The sequence below is a fragment of the Calidris pugnax genome, unplaced genomic scaffold (genome assembly GCF_001431845.1).
Source record: "Calidris pugnax isolate Ruff unplaced genomic scaffold, ASM143184v1 scaffold50, whole genome shotgun sequence".
Lineage (NCBI taxonomy): Eukaryota > Metazoa > Chordata > Aves > Charadriiformes > Scolopacidae > Calidris > Calidris pugnax.
Window position 1 is genome coordinate 367079 of NW_015090780.1, and position 16374 is coordinate 383452.

General features: G+C 46.8%; 2 protein-coding genes across 3 annotated transcripts; one reads left to right on the forward strand and one right to left on the reverse strand.

Moving 5' to 3' along the window:
* Window positions 1-88: 88 nt before the first annotated feature.
* Window positions 89-5502, reverse strand: POFUT1 (protein O-fucosyltransferase 1). Its single transcript, XM_014956624.1, has 7 exons — window positions 5280-5502; window positions 5072-5193; window positions 4772-4954; window positions 3740-3852; window positions 2802-2994; window positions 2301-2543; window positions 89-1868 (listed from the first exon to the last, which is right to left on the reverse strand). The coding sequence occupies exons 1-7, from the start codon at window positions 5485-5487 to the stop codon at window positions 1680-1682; spliced, it is 1251 nt and encodes a 416-aa protein (XP_014812110.1). The 5' UTR covers window positions 5488-5502; the 3' UTR covers window positions 89-1679.
* A 4781-nt stretch (window positions 5503-10283) lies between these two features.
* Window positions 10284-15496, forward strand: PLAGL2 (pleiomorphic adenoma gene-like 2). 2 transcript variants are annotated; one of them, XM_014956644.1, is made up of 3 exons: window positions 10284-10741; window positions 11659-12254; window positions 15256-15496. In XM_014956644.1, the coding sequence occupies exons 1-3, from the start codon at window positions 10479-10481 to the stop codon at window positions 15273-15275; spliced, it is 879 nt and encodes a 292-aa protein (XP_014812130.1). In that variant the 5' UTR covers window positions 10284-10478; the 3' UTR covers window positions 15276-15496. The 2 variants fall into 2 exon arrangements, with proteins under 2 accessions (XP_014812130.1, XP_014812121.1); XM_014956635.1 differs by having other exon boundaries at window positions 10288-10741; window positions 11659-15496.
* Window positions 15497-16374: the final 878 nt, after the last annotated feature.

Here is a 16374-nt window from a genome sequence, read left to right on the forward strand (position 1 = left end):
TTTTCTTTAAAAAACCCCCCACATTTTCTTTTAATACACTGTTTAATACAATACTGTGCGGAAAGATTACAAAAAAAAACCCCCTTTTTCTTTAAAAAAACCCCCACATTTTCTTTTAATACACTGTTTAATACAATACTGTGCGGAAAGGCTGCCCTTGCCCTGCAGTGAGACAAGGCCACCCTAATGGCGTCATCCAACATCACCAAGGGAGGAGCGTGCAGGTGCCCAGCTGCCCTAGGATGTGGCCAGAGGTCCCAAAACTGCCAAATCCCACAAATTTCTGGAAGCCAGCACTGAGGAAACAAGACATGAGTCTTTGCCGCCCTGACACTTCAGGTACCGTCTCATTTAGCTCCCTCTTGTGCCCTCCCTTGAGCCTTCAAACTCCTTCAAAGCTGAGAAACATTTCCAAGGAGGGAAAAACCCCCCACCAAAAAGATATTTAGAGCGAAATCCCAGTAACTGCTCAGAGAAAGCAGCATTTAGACCGCAGCAGCACACTGAAGGCAGCCAGCCCCAGTATGACAGATTGACCTAAAAGGTGTTTTTAAAAAAGAAACAGTAAGTTCTGTACTCAGTCTTTGGGAAAAAATTAATAAAATGACAGGAGTACCAAAAGGCATTGGTCAAGTTGAATCTCACCACACTGGGATTATCGGTGTTAGCAGTGCAAAACTAAGAGGTTTTCAGCTGCTGTTTCACCATCAGTGAACGCTTCCAACAGTTCTCTCCTCAGTTATCTACCCTCACAGACAGGGGTCTGTTGTCAGAGGGGTTATTTCACAAAGTACAAAAACTGACAAAAAAACCACAAAAAAACAACACAAGAACCAGAAACAACATTAACATAGACCTAGGTACAACATACACCAAACCCACTACAGCTACGTTAAAAATCTTAGCTTAAAATCAGTTTCATTTCTACCACAGACCTCCACCTGACGTCACCAGCTACAAGCCCTACATCTCCAACTCTCGACTGGCTATGGAAAATCTCCTGCCTGTGGCCCTGCAAGCACCTTCTCCCCCAGTTCCACACAAAGATGGGCTGAAGAGACAGCTGCCACATCAAAACATGTCCCCGCTGCGCTTCAGTAGCACCGCTGGAGATGAAACCTCTTTTGACAGGGGAATGAAAACCGAGGCACTGAGGTGACACAGCTCTAGTAAGGCAACAGTGGTACATGATAAAACCTAGATCTTTCATTTTTTGTCCTGAGGTTTATCTTGCAGTCCTTTCCAGGGAATGTGATATTCCTGGCAATAGTTTGCACTTATGGTCAGTTTTGGACAAGAAGCTTCGCAGCTCCAGGTAAAACTTAAGATTTAACGGAAATAAAAAATGGAAAAAGAGGAAATCCAAGCAGCTACTTCATCATGATTGCTGGCAACCCCCAAATAGTGAGAATGGAGAACTAAGTAAACTACGTCTTAAAAAAGTATACGTAGTTCATAGCTTCCTATAAACTACATGATTTAAAATTACTTTTCTGTCTGACCTCATGCTGGAAACATAGAAGTCAGACAGAACAGTAAGTGAGGAGCACCACAGGCAGCTCTGCGGCAGCCCGGCAACGTGCTCTTCAGGCAGGAGAGCACCATTAGCACCAAGCGGTCCCTCAGTGAGGTAACCAAGCTCAGAGCCCTGAAAACTATGGAGCTTGTCCCTCTTTTGGTCAGAATTCATCCCGTAATCTTGGTGGGTGGTCCATGCCAAAAAACGAAGAGGGTTTTCCATGCACGTCACGCTCTCTTTTCACAAAGGCAGTAAACGAAGAGACGCAGTTCCCGATAAAATGATCGGACTGGCCAAGAATATATAAATCAATCTGAGGCACTTCTGGCTGCAAGTTAACAACCTTGATCTGCAGGGAAACAAGGAAAGAAATTATTCCAGTCATCTATTATTACAATCCAAATGCTTTGGCATAATATTAGAAATGGGAATAGACAACAAAAAGGGAGTGGGTTCCGTCTTAAATTGTGCTATAATTCATTTATGGATAGATAAATGTCAAAACATTTTTGAAAATCACTTAGGTTTATTTAATTGAAGTCTTGTTTCAAGGAGAAATTTACTACCATGCAGGATAATGCTCCTCAACCTCTAGGAAAGGAAAAGTTTTACAGTATAATCTTTATTGCTATGAGCAAAATTTATTTTGAGATGCCAATATTTGTCTGTGAATAAAGTATTGCACAACTGCCTGCCTGCTGTCTGTGGCAGCAACTGGCCAGAATCCAGAGAAGGTTTTTATTAAAGCACTCCTGTCAGAACAGGTTCCTGAAAGACTTACCTTTCCTTGGAAGAACTGCCGTATTTCTGTCGTGTAGGGCTCAGAATCAGTAGCAATAAAAATAGATTTAGCTTCTGTCTTTTTCACCCACAGCTTGAGAGCACGCTTGATCTCTTTGAGGTCTGGCAGGCACATGTCCATGGTGAGAGGGACCGCGGCGCTTCGGTCGTAGCCCACACACTGAGGTGAAGCCATGAAGTGTGGTCCAGCCGTCCCATCCTTTAACATATTGCAAGCATTTTTCTGTTGGAAGAAGAAAAGAGAAAATAATCATGTTTGAATGGCAAGTGTGAGAAAACACTACCATGTCCCCCACCTCTGCCAGCAGCGTTACAGCCCGTTGCAAAGAGAAATCTTGATGGCATTTCTAACACACAGTGAGTTATCAAATGCCAGCAGGGCTTGGGCTGCCACCCCAGAAGCACAGCTCCTCTTTGGGCAGCTTCTTTCACAAGCATTGGTGACCCACCTACAGCAACCAGCAGCACACAGGAGCCATACCCAGTCTGAGCCAATCCTCAGGTGAATTCCTACGTAGGGCCTGACCAGCAGAGAATGAATATAGGCTTCTCCTTTCTTCACCATTTCATCAGACCACACCATGTACTTCTGGAGGGGCCGGTGCTCCTCTAAGACTGGAAACTGGGCTGGAGCTCCAGGTAAGGCAAGTACAGGGTGCTCAGATGGTGAAAACCTAGAGGAAAAAAAACCCAGCAGACTGAAACACAGTGTAACCTTGTATGCTTCGTATTCAGCAGGAATTTCCTGAAGTTTCTGTTCCATTAGAATGGAAATTAGAATTACAATTCCCATTAGAATGGAAACTAATGCTAAAATAGGCAGCATCTATTGCTCCAAATTTACCCAAGACCAATCCTAACCATTTTGCCATGTGGACAGAACACTGAAGCAAAACTCAGGTACCACATTTTACCTCAGACCTGGCAACAAATCAATTAGTATTATTTAACAGATAAAAGATAAGAATCTCATACACATATAGCACTGAGCTACGAAGCAATGAGAGCTTATATTTCCACCACGGACTAGAGCCATTCTGTCACCCAAACTTACTGATACAACTGAAGTAGCTCTGAAAACATGAGGTAACCAGTAAAATATAGTTCATGATTAGCAACTGAGAACCATATTATTTTTGATGAATAATTATATGTAATCAATAAATACTTTAACTAAATATTACTTGCTCAGAAATCAATCAGCCTAACAGAGTTCGCATCTAATACTGCCCACAGGAAGAGTTTGCTCAGTGACTATTTAATGGAAAAAGTATTAAGATTTTTAATTATACTGCTAACTAACCACTTCAATCTCTTCCCAAAATGCAAAGGCTTTGCACAGTGACTCGCACAACTGTTTTCATGAGTTACTTTAAATGCCTACAGTGCCATGCCAGCACTTTTCCATCTTCTTACTACCTTTGGATCCAATGGTCTTTGTATGCAGAACTGAAGGAAATTCCCTTGAAGAGCTCAGACTTATCAAAATCCACCTGGAACTGATCCCAGAAGGGACCAAATGGATTTCCATCCTGTGAAGGAAAGACAAGTGTTCATTCAGCGCATACGCAGAGCCTGAAAGGCAGATCTAGCAAGATCCTGGGGTGCAGTTGAAGTTTTTCTGTTACAGGAGGAAAGCAGACCAAATACATTATCAGCTCCAATTTCACAGATCAGCTCCACAAGGAGAAAGTTCTTTAAAACCAGGAGGATAACTGTATCACAGAGGAGAAAAAGGCAGAGACCAGAAAGCTTTGTTGTTATAGATCAGCGCTCCTCACAGGCACAATAAAGTCTGAAGCGATAAAACCTATTTACACAAACCATCTTCCTGAACCCCAAGGATCTGCTGGCAAAGAAAGGCATGTGAAGCTGGTGAAGGGCCTGGTGCACAAGTCTAGGAGGAGAGGGTGAGGGAAATGGGGGTGTTCAGCCTGGAGAAAAGGAGACTGAGGGGAGACCACCTCGCTCTCTCCAACTCCCTGCAAGGAGGGTGTAGCCAGGGGGGTTGGTCTCTTCTCCCAAGGAACAGGCAACAAGACAATAGGAAACGGCCTCAAGTTGCTCCAGGGGAGGTTCAGGTTGGATATTAGGAAAAATGTTTCCACTGAAAGGGTTATTGGGCATTGGAATGGGCTGCCCAGGGAAGGGGTTGAGGCACCATCCCTGGAGGGATTTAAAAGACCAGTCGACATAGTGCTTAAAGACACGTCTAGTGATGTTTTTTTTATCAGAGTTAGGTTGATGGTTGGACTAGATGATCTTAAAGTGACAGATTTGGGGTAGATAACTCCTAAGTTTGAGGATTTGAGGTGGACAACACCTACATTTGCAAATCAAACACTTAAGTTTGCAAATCAATAGCGACCTGAGTGAGTCAGTCCTTCCCTTTGGAACAGCAGCGGAATTCAAGCGATTTAATCCCACAGGGGGGATGCAGGAGGAACTCACCTTCATGGGACAAGTGCTTTTGTCCGCACTCCTCTGAGCCGCCGCTTCGAAGCAGTAAGCCACTCGCTTGCCAGGAGGCCAGTGAACGGGCGCCAGCTTCTCCATGAACTCCTCCAGGCTGATAACGCGGTGATACCGCAGGAGCGGCTCCAGCTTGAAGTGCTCCGCGTAGGGGACGTGCAGCTGGGGAGGACAGGGACCGCCTCACTCACACAGCCCCGGGATCCCCACCTCACCCCACCGAGAGAGGCCACAGCCCTGCCCGCCCCCTCCCCACCAGGTCCCCCGGGGGGGGCTTACGTTGGTGTAGGGCGGGCGGTGGTGACGGTACTCAATCCACGGCGGCACGGCCAGGGTCCGGTTGAGGGCGCGGGCGAAGGCGAGGGCTCCCAAGAAATGTTCGGCCTGGTTCCCGAACCGGCCTGCAAAGAGGGAGCGAGAGCGGGGCTCAGCCGTGGCCCACACCGGGGGCTCGGGCGGCGGCTCCGCCACGGCGGGAGGGCCTCACCCATGCAGGGACAGTAGAGCAGGTAACCGGCCGCGTCCCAGGCGGGCCCCACGCCGCCTCCCGCCGCCGCCATCGCCACCAGGAGAAGGATGAGGAGAACCGGCGGCGCCGCCATGGCTGCCGGGCGGAGACCAACGAGAGGCGGCCCTATCCCAGCATGCCCCGGGGCCCGCCGGAACGGCCTCTGGAAGCGGGAAGCGGCCACCATCGAGGCGGAAGCGGGAGAGCGACGTCACTCCCATAATGCCCCGCACAATGGGGCCGCCGGGGCCTGGGCCGGAGCCGCGCCTGGCGGGGCCCGGGGGAACGGGGTGAGTGCGGGGAGGGGGGGCGGAAAGAGGGGCGGTGTCATGGCGGCCCCCTCCCCTCGGCGGCGGGGTCCCCTCAGGGGAGAGGGGGGCGTGTGAGGAGGAGGAGGAGGAGGAGGAAGCGGGGGGCGTAGGCCGGGCCCGCCTCTCCCCCTCCCTCCCCCCAGGGCTGCGCCATGGTAACGGGGGGGGGCGGCACGTGTGTGCCCCCTGGCACTAGCCCGGTCGCATTCACAGACCCTTCCCCGAGGGGTGGGGGGACTCCGTTTCCCTCACGGTACAACTGGCGGAGGTGCCGGGGAGGGTCCAGGTTACCGGCACGGCCGCACTCAGTCCTGGGAGCTTTACAGCCACTTTGGGGCTGAGTGAGTTTAAAAAAATTTAATTTTTTGGTAGCATAAATAAACCATTCCGGAGCCATATCCATGTTTGGGGCTTTCCTGGTTTTGCAGGGAAGGGGTTTGGGCTTTTAAAAATCCCGTCTGTTGGCACGTCAGGGAAGTAGAGTGTGAAAAGGCTGCTTTTCCTGTCTGAAAATCATCCTCTAGGAACGGTGTGACTGGTTACATCCCATGGGAAAGGTGCAGCAGCTTTTCCCCGGGCTTTGAAAATAAATGCAAACTTTACGCAGAATGTTTCCAAAATCTGTAAGTGATCCAGTGCAGGAAACTGATACTGAGGCTCAAGCAGCTCAACTAGAAAAATGAGCCTGTTTACATGTAAAAGCTTCTGAATCTAGAAACAGCCGAAGTCACTCACTGCAAGAAAATAATGGTTTTCGTAGGGGAAATCAGGGAATCATGATGACATGTGAGTTGGTGTTTGTGACTGTAGGAAAATTGTAAAAAAAGGGGTCAATACAAGGTGTGTAGGGGGGTAGGAAAGTGATTTTTAGATCCAGGTGTGGCATTGGCAAGGCTGGTACTGTGCATCTAGGTCTGGTGTCTGCTTTTCCTTCCTTATAATTAATGAACCAATACTGGAAAATGACAGAGGATGTAGAAAAGTCATGAAGTGGTCTGAGGTCTGGTAGCAGAGCCTCGCAGTCAGCGGCTGGAGCTAGACTTGATTAGAACACTGTAAAGAAAAGTAAGGGGTGATTTTCTTAGGCTGCTTGGGGGCTTTGGAAGACCAGCTCTGGAGGATGTTGCTGCAGCAGTTTAAGGTGTTAAGGTCGCTGGTCGTTGTGTAGGAAATTTAATAAGGCATGAGTGCACCCGTGCCCTGGCCAGGCTGGTGCAAGGCACTGCGGCTGGGATCGCTGCAGACCCTGGGCTGAGGCTGAGTGCCCACCGTGGATTTTAGTCTCCGCTTTCTGCCATGTAGCTGGTACCTTCAGCTTTGGCAACTTTGAGCTTTAACAACTTAAAAGAGCTTAGCAAACCTGAGTTTGGGGACTGATCTGGCTAGGGGAGGGAAAATTTAAAAAATAAGTTACTTTTCAGCTAGGTAAGTTCCTTCAGCCACACCAGCATGCAGCTATAAGACAGCTGGGGCAGTACAGTGCAGAAGTGGGTGGTGAGGACTGAGGGGACGGAGGGGTCCCTACGCCAACTTCTCTGTCCCTTCAGGATGAAAAGTGACAGTGCTGGAGCAGCTCCTTAGCAAAGGCAGAGCGGGACTCGACAGGTAGAAGCCAAGGACAGCCAGATGGAAATCAGACAGAAGAGATGCCCTTTAGAAAAGAGAAACTGCAGCTCCACAACCCAGGGGCTGGTCAGGCCCCCTGTCCCTGCCTCCCGCTGCTGCTGCACACCCGCTCCAGCCAGGTCAGCACAGCTTTGCTGTTGGTCTGGTCAGAGAACTCATCCAGGCTCCTTTTTATTTTTAGCCTGGGCAGTTCCCTGATCTGGTTGCCAGCCTGGATCACAAGGTTTTCCCAGCCAGCCTAGGAACGGTGCCCTGTCTCACAGGAGCAACTTCGAGGAGCAGAAACCATGCAGAAATTCTGTATCGTTGAACCAGACTTTGCGAAGGATTAGACTGGGACAAACTGTCAAAGCAGGGGGTGGACTCTATCCCAGGGACTTTCTCTGAACAACGAGAATTTATTTATACTATTTACCAATTCATTGTTGTCTGTGCACTGACAAGTGGCTGGAATCTCATACACAGTGTACGATATGAGCTCTTCTAGCTTGAATTTGCACAAACCTGATGACTGCAGTAATGAGTATTTCGTAGAAGTTTGCAGCAAGTGGGAATCCAGCTCTTGGGTGGATCATATTTTTTTTCAGCTCCGTGTTCAACCCACCAAGCTCTTAACCTCTGTAGAACTGAAGCAGAACAAGATTCATCTGGTGATGGGAGTTTTCTGTAACCAACTTTCCTGAGACTTCTGGAGCTGCAAAGGCTAGACATATTTTTCCAAGACTAGCACAAATCTGTCTAAGATAACCAGGTTTCCCAGATGTACAAGATGTTCCCTGAGTAAATGTAGGTGAAGTGTTTGCAGACAGCGGTGACTGCTTCTCTCTGGTGGCTACAGACTTATAGTATAGTGAACAGAGAGCGCATTGGAAACACTCTTTGGAGAAATGGTACTAAAAAACTAATAGAGTTTTTTAAAAACCTAAATATCTACATCACACAGAGGGTTTTCTAGCCAAGCATGAATTACGTTGTTAATCTTCTGTGGCTACCGTATTTCACTGATACTATGCAAGACCCTTATCTTGGTTTTTCTTTCTTATTCCACAGCTGTCAGAGTGTCCCAGGACATGCATTTAGACTTAGAAACAGACCCAAATAGGTAGAGTCCTTTTTCTTGGTAGCTTTTAAGGAACCTACAGATTAAATTTTACAATAATCAATTACAGAATTACCATATCTTAATTCATTTGTATTTGGGCTTCTGCTCTGAAGGTGACAGTTTACGTGCCTTACTCTTACAGATAGCAAAATTCAAACTCTGTTTTCTTTCAGGTAGCTTTGAAACTGGCACAGATGGCTGAGCTTATTCAGAGGGAAAGAAGCAACTACCTGGTGAAAGCGGCAGAGGCTCCCGTAACGTGTGTGCAGCTCTGAAGCAGGAGGTAGAGAACAGTGATCTTTTCTGGCACACATCTCATACAGAGGTGAAATAACCATGGTTGTAGACACCTAGAAAGGAAGACTGCTCTGAACCATGGGACTCCTGCACCCTGAGGAGTAGGAACAGCCGTCACATCACCAGGAGTTGTACCAAAGTGGCACCTCAGCAGTTCTAGTCCTTTATTGTTCTGCTCTGCCTTGACTAGAGTCAACCTGCACAAAACTGAATTCTGTTCTTAATGGACATTTCTAAACCTCACACTGACACATTTTCTTGGTGTCGTTCCATTTCCTGCTGTTTTCCATCCTGAGGGAACTGCTCTCAGTTTTGTGAGTAATGGTGCAGTTACAGTTGCTGTTGTTTCAGCTATTCATAACGTTCAATCTGCACTTTCTTAATGGGGGTTGGTTAGTTCCCTCGTAGTTGCACATCCTGCCCACAACTGGCACTGGTGTTGATGTGCAGGCAGGAAGTTCCTCCTTCTGAAGCAATCATGGAGTGTGAAAGAACTTGAGGGTTTGATGCTATTTTAAGAAGAGTTTCTCAGGCAGCTAAATTCAGTGAAAGAGATCTGTTCTGAGGTTTTTATTTCAACTAACTGTTTACCAGTTTAGGTGTTGGAAGAACTGTATAAAAATGCAGTATTTTACCAACAAGACAAACACAACTCAAGAACAGCCTGCTAAGAGAGATCAATGTAGATTTTCATCAACATGAAAGCCAGCAGAGCATACAGGAGATATATTTTGTTGAACAGGAAACAGTTTGAGCTTCCTTTATCAATGGATAAGTGTGTAAAGACAAAAAAGATAATTAAAAATTGCTCATTATTGTAGAAAACTTGCTAATACAGAGAGGCAGAACCTGCCCCACAGTAGAAAAGTGAAAATACAATGACTAATCACACCATGAAGAGAAGCAGCATCTATTGCCTTCCAGAAAAAGGTGCAATGTTGCTGATAATAGCAAGTTTTCTTCCCCAGCCCTGTTGACCTATGTTTGGTAATTCAGACTGGTTTCCTAGGAGATGGTTTTACTAGTGCACCAGGCTGGTAGCAGAGTGGACAAAAAAAAAAAACAACCAAGAGAACCTTAGTTTCTCTAAAAAGCTCTTGAAGGGAATTCCATGTAAGCAAAGAGCAAGAGCAAGTGAGAACAGACCATGAAGAATACGAAAAAGGGGGATGAGAAGTGATCCACAAAACACATAGGGAAAGCTGAGGTATTCAGTGCTACCAAGAGACTCTATAATATTTCAGGAGAAAATGCATGTAATGGGTTGAGAACAGATCATGAAGAATATGAAAAAGGGGGATGAGAAGTGATCCACAAAACACATAGGGAAAGCTGAGGTATTCAGTGCTACCAAGAGACTCTATAATATTTCAGGAGAAAATGCATGTAATGGGTAACGCTGGCTCTTAATAGTTGCAAAATTGTAATTCTGAAAAAGTTTTAACATCTTTTTTTTCAGGCAACAGGGGTTAAGGGAGAAAAGAAGGAAATGCATTCTGGAGATGGGAGTTTACTATGAACACGTGTCTTCACACATTTGTAATGCTTGTTGAATGCTCACACACGTTTGTGTGACACATTCTGGAGATGGGAGTTTCCTGTGAACACGTGTCTTCACACGTTTGTAATGGCTTGTTGAATGCTCACACACGTTTGTGTGAACGGGTGAAAGATGCAGTGTCCTAACACCAACCCTTCTGTGATTCCAGATGAAGATGTTTTGCTGTTAAACCAGTTTGGTCACAGAGGATTCCAACAGAAAACTGCACCAGGACAACATCCCAGCAAGATGCCTGCAGGCTCGAGTTCTGCTTGACATGGCCACGTTCTACTAGACCTGCCATGACGGCATTTTTTCCTAGTGTTCCCAACTGGATGCAAGATGCAAAGCAGGAGGAGGAAGAGACAGGCTGGAAATTAGTCCCCAGACAGAGAGGTGAAGAGACCGAAAGTCAGGGAAAATGCCAATGTGAAATATCAGAGACCTCCTTCACTAACGTGGACAAGCTGAGAACTCACACGCTTTCTCATACCGAGCAGAGACCCTACAACTGCCCTCAGCTGCACTGTGGCAAAGCCTTTGCTTCTAAGTACAAGCTGTATAGGTAGGTGACTGCCAAACAGTTCTCCCCTACCAGAAGAGAGGGGAAAACCCCTCCATCGTGTTTTTTTTGCTTTAATTTCTGAGAAGGTGGAGGAGGGGAAATGCCCCTGTTACCTTGCAAAGCAGTTGAGTCCCAGACGTTACCATACTTGGCATCTCTTTAAGCACCTTTCAGAGAACCTCAGATAGTACTTTATTCTGAGCTCAGGCTGTTTTCTATTTTACTAAGGAGGAAATTGAATCAGAAAGTGAAGTTCACTGATTAAAAAACAAAATGAAAAGCAATAGCATTCACGTTTCATAAACCCTACCTCTAACTTTAATCACAGGAATATTTCTATGGCAGCTATTGTTCTAGCATGAAATAGGGTTCCTATTTATGTACTGAAATATGGCAGGGAATAATTAAACTACACGATTGCTAGGAACTTGAAACTAGGTGAACCACAGTGTCAGAGAGTGTCAGATACAAGGTGAAATCAGCCCACAGTGGCTGACAACAGACATTGCCAGTCTGATGCCTCCTGGTGAAGCCATCTCACCAGCTGACAAGCATTTCTTGTCATATACCACCAAGGTTTTCTTTGTCATTTTCCCCTTTGATGGCTTCAACAGAGGGAACAGGAGCCAAATAGATGATGAAATACACCTGTGCAGAGGTGGTGCATTCTAGGGAGGACGGGCACCGCTGACACAGACTCTGTAACTGTTGCTTGAAACGTTGTGCTTCTGTGCCTGGAGAGTCCCCGCTGTGCTGGCTGTTGGGGCAGCATCCTTTAGTGGTGGTAAAATGCCATCTGGGATTTTTGTGGCATAAAGTGTAGAACACAAGGTAAATTTCGAAAAAGTAGGGTGTGTTGTCTTAGGGGTTGGACGTTTTGGACGCTAGTCTAAACTTTCCTGCTTTTCTCCCAAAAGGCATATGGCCACGCACTCTGCTCAGAAGCCTCATCAGTGTATGTACTGTGAGAAGATGTTTCACCGGAAAGATCACCTTCGCAACCACCTCCAGACCCACGATCCCAACAAGGAGGCCCTCCACTGTCCTGAGTGTGGCAAGAACTACAACACGAAACTCGGCTTCAGGCGGCATCTGGCCATGCACGCGGCTGCCAGCGGTGATCTCAGCTGCAAGGTGTGCCTCCAGACGTTTGAAAGTACCCAAGTCCTGCTGGAGCACCTCAAAGCTCATTCTAGGCGGGCTTCTGGTGGAGCAAAGGAGAAGAAGCATCCGTGTGACCACTGTGACAGGCGCTTCTACACCCGGAAAGATGTGCGGAGGCACTTGGTGGTGCACACAGGACGGAAGGACTTCTTGTGCCAGTACTGTGCTCAGAGGTTTGGGAGGAAAGATCATCTGACCAGGCACATGAAGAAAAGCCACTCCCAGGAACTGCTGAAGATTAAGACAGAGCCAGTTGACATGCTGGGTCTCCTAAGCTGCAGCTCATCTGTTGCAGTGAAAGAAGAGCTGAGTCCCGTCCTGTGTATGGCATCCAGAGACATGATAGGTGGTAAGAGCTTCCCTGGCATGTTGCCTGTGGGCATGTACAGCACGCATCTCCAAACCATGCCAAGCTCAGGGATGCCCCATTCTTTGGTTCCTAATTCTCTTCCAATGGGAATGAGCTATCCTCTGGAGTCTTCTTCTCCCATCTCCTCCCCACCGCAACCTCCTCCAAAGTATCAGCTTGGATCTACCTCATATTTGCCTGAGAAACTACCCAAAGTAGAGGTGGACAGCTTTTTGTCAGACTTTCCTGGCAGCCTGTCTCTCTCATCTGGTGAGCCTCAGTCCTCTTCGCCTCAGCCACCCCCCCTGGATGAGGCTTTGCTTTCCAAGAGCCCTGCTAACCTTTCAGAGGCTCTCTGTGCTGCTAACATGGACTTTTCTCATCTTCTTGGCTTCCTCCCCCTAAATCTTCCTCCTTGCAATCCACCTGTATCATCAGGGGGTTTGGTCATGGGCTACTCACAGGGGGAGACACAGCCACTGCTTACCACTTTGCAACATCAACCTCAAGAATCTCCTGGAGCCGGGGCCTCGCTGAACTTTGGACCCCTTCATTCGTTGCCCCCTGTCTTCACCTCCAGCTTGAGCACAACCACGCTGCCACGTTTCCACCAGGCGTTCCAATAAGCTGAAAAATAGCACTGGAGAACAGATCTTTTCAGTCACCCTTTTGTGGAGAGCCTTAAAAACGCACAACTCTTACTTCCCTTTGGGGTGTGAAAGCTTTGCAAAGCTGTTTCAGACAGGAGGTTTCTGATCTGTGGAGGGAGCACTTGTAGACTGGAACAGCGGATACCCCCATGCAAGTCCCAGTCCTGTACAGCTAAAAGATTTCAGTGAATAGACTGGATATATTTTATCTAATTTTTAATCTGTGAATCAGGAGCCGCGCTTAGCACTGACCTTCCCTGAGATCCCGGAGCTATGTTCCTCTTTGGGAAGGGACTGTCCCTGAGAAGGAGTTGAGACTCTTTCATCTTGGGCTAAACTTTTGAAGAGTCCAGCTTCCATTTCATGTTATCACACTGCAATTCTGGCAAAAGAGCCAACACCTCCACATGGAGAAGGAGGAGAAGTCAGGATACCTGCTCTCTATGAAGCCAACAGGGAAGAGGCCGTCCTTCCCCACTACCTCTCATCCCAGCACCTAGCACAGCTTACTCCACCAGCCACAGCTTACTCCACATCAGTGTTAAGCAACAAGACCGTTTACATAATGAATTCAGAGACGTCACCTCATTCTTCTTTGCGGAGCCGTTGGGTTAAACTCATTACAGTGAACATTGTTTACACAAACACAAATCTCTTCCCGCCATTACATAAATAGGAGGCACCAGAATACACTGGGTTTATCTCTGGTGTAGCTAGAACACTGTTTACACAATGAAGTCAGGTTGCACTGATTTCTCTTCACTTATCATGTTCTTCCCCCATGGGGAAATACACTGCTTTTTGGACCACTTTCAACCTCTGCCAGTGCAGGCAGCAGCTTCCCGCGTTTTTCTCTCTGGCTATCCATGTGTCAAGGGGATGGAGCAGCTCTCACAGCTTAGCTTGGTTTTGTGGTGTATGGATAGAGCCCTTTTAAATATCTCCCAGAGGCAAACAGATCGTGCATCTGTTCTGGAAAACCAAAGCATGTGGAAAAGCTGGGTTAGGAGCTCGGGGCCAGCAGCACTGAGTACTGTGGTACCAGGCACAGATGAGAACAGGCTGCAGCCCCTGCTCCGTAGGTTCCCTTGAGATGAGGAACAGAGTACAAGCTTCTAGGTTGTTTTTTGGTTTGTTTTTTTTTTTTTTACTGTAACAATTCAGTGAGGTCAGTACCCTTTTGGCTTATCCATGAAGCAGTCTCAAGAGATGATACATTTTTCCCTCAGTCCTAGGGTGATAACATCCAGGAATCAGGAGGAAAAATTGGTCCCAGCTTCATGTACACTCTGTCGGTGCACGCGAAGCGTTTTCCCCAACACTAATAGCTCTAACAAACGCTGAGGGCTTGGGCCTGTGGTCACCCTTTCACTTAGGATTTGATTCTACTGGCCTTTTTGTTCTCTCCTTCTCGAGCCTTCTGAAGTTAAAGTCCTGCTTCCCTCGCTCCCTGCCTGACCTTTTAAATTCTTCCCTGGACTGTCTACCTACTGAGGGCAGAAGGGTGACACCGGGAAGTGGCAGCCAGCTGCTGGTGTCACTTAGCATCTGTGCCATCTCCTGCTCTCATTTTCCTTGGCACGTCCTGCCGATGGTAACATACGGAGGTCGATCTCACTAGACGTGCAGATCTTCATACCTCAGTGTGGAGGAACCGTTGTAGGCCAATAGAAACTGGGAAACCTGTCAATATTGATCTCCATAAATCTAGGAAATGCAAAATCTACCTCTACTCTGTGATCTCAGCTCCTTCAGTGAAGCCAGATACCGGCTTCCCTCACCTCCCCAGAGCACATCCATTTTAGTTGATGCAGCTGAGTTTCTGCTGAGCCATCGATCCCACAGCGTGACATTAGCCGTGCCTCGTTTGTTCATAGGCTTTGTCCCCCTTCCGTTTTACTCCAGAATTTTATTTTTAATTTAGCTTAGTAATTCTTCCCAGAATGACTGTTTAGTGATCCATTGATTCTCCAAAACATAGATCAGTCGTTTTTAGGTTAGCCAGCAATGCTGCAAATAATACTTTTGTATCAAAATGTAATATAAGATTTATTTACCTCAGCAATATCCTGTGGCAATGATCTCCCCGAGTGAAATGCAGTACTTCCTTTTCTCCACTGTAAAATGTTGCCTTTCGAAGTTCAACGAGTGCCTTCTTGTTCTCTAACATAGAAAAGGTAAATAGGGCATTTCAGCTAGTCTTCTGTTTACCGTCATTGAATACCTCAGGCCTGTCTTCTATTGCTTTTCTCTTTGCAAATTAAAAGAGTTTCACACTGTTAGCAATTATATGCAAGCCTTATCCCTGCCTTCAGTTGAAAGGATTTTTTTTTTTTTTTTTTGTTTCTTAGAAATAAATGGTCAGAACTGATCACTTACTTCCTGGCAGTGAGGATTATCAGATTTATGCAATGCCATCGTACACCACCTTCCATTTCAGGACATTCAGCTTTCTTGCTTTTTGCCTGCATTGTACTCTGAACAGATGTCATCACTGGAATTCCTTTAGCAGTGGTAGCTAAACTTAGAGCCAGGCATCTTTTTTCCTACCAGTAGTCTGTCAAAGAATAAATGGAATTCGTTTTGCTATTATTTGCACGTGTGATTTGCTTTTCACAGCCATTCTAACAAGCAGAATTGCAATAAGGTTTGTCAATGAAAGGAAGGTCTAAATTCACAAATGGAGTGTGTTCAGAGACTGTGCTGGAGCTGATACCAGGTATTTGCACTGGAAAATGGATTCAGAGTTCCACAACAAGAGTTTATAACCTGCAAGTATTTTGTCAGCCAGTCTAAAAGTAATGAGTTTTGGGCCCCTTCCCACAAAAAAGGCATTGAGGGGGGGGAGTGGGTCCAGAGAAGGGCAACAACGCTGGTGAGGGGTCTGGAGAGTAAGTCTGATGAGGAGAGGCTGAGGGAGCTGGGGGTGTTCAGCCTAGAGAAAAGGAGGCTGAGGGGAGACCTTCTCGCTCTCTCCAACTCCCTGAAAGGAGGGGGTAGCCAGGGGGGGTCGGTCTCTTCTCCCAAGTCACAGGGGATGGGACAAGAGGAAATGGCCGCAAGTTGCTCCAAGGGAGGTTCAGGTTGGATATTAGGAAAAATGTTTCCACTGAAAGGGTTATTATACCTTGGAATGGGCTGCCCAGGGAAGGGGTTGAGGCACCATCCCTGGAGGGATTTAAAAGACGGGTTGACATGGTGCTTAGAGACATGGTCTAGTGATGTTTTTTTATCAGAGTTAGGTTGATGGTTGGACTAGCTGATCTTAAAGGACCCTTCCAACCTGGACAATTCTATGATTCCATGACCTTGGCACAGGAGGAAGTTACCCTAGTTATGTGATATAAAAAAAATGAGCTCAATGACCTTGGCACAGGAGGGAACGGCAGCCGTTACGCTAGTTATGTGATATAAAAAAAATGAGCTCACTCATTTCATCCCAGGAGGGGTTTGGTTTTGTTTTTAAAATC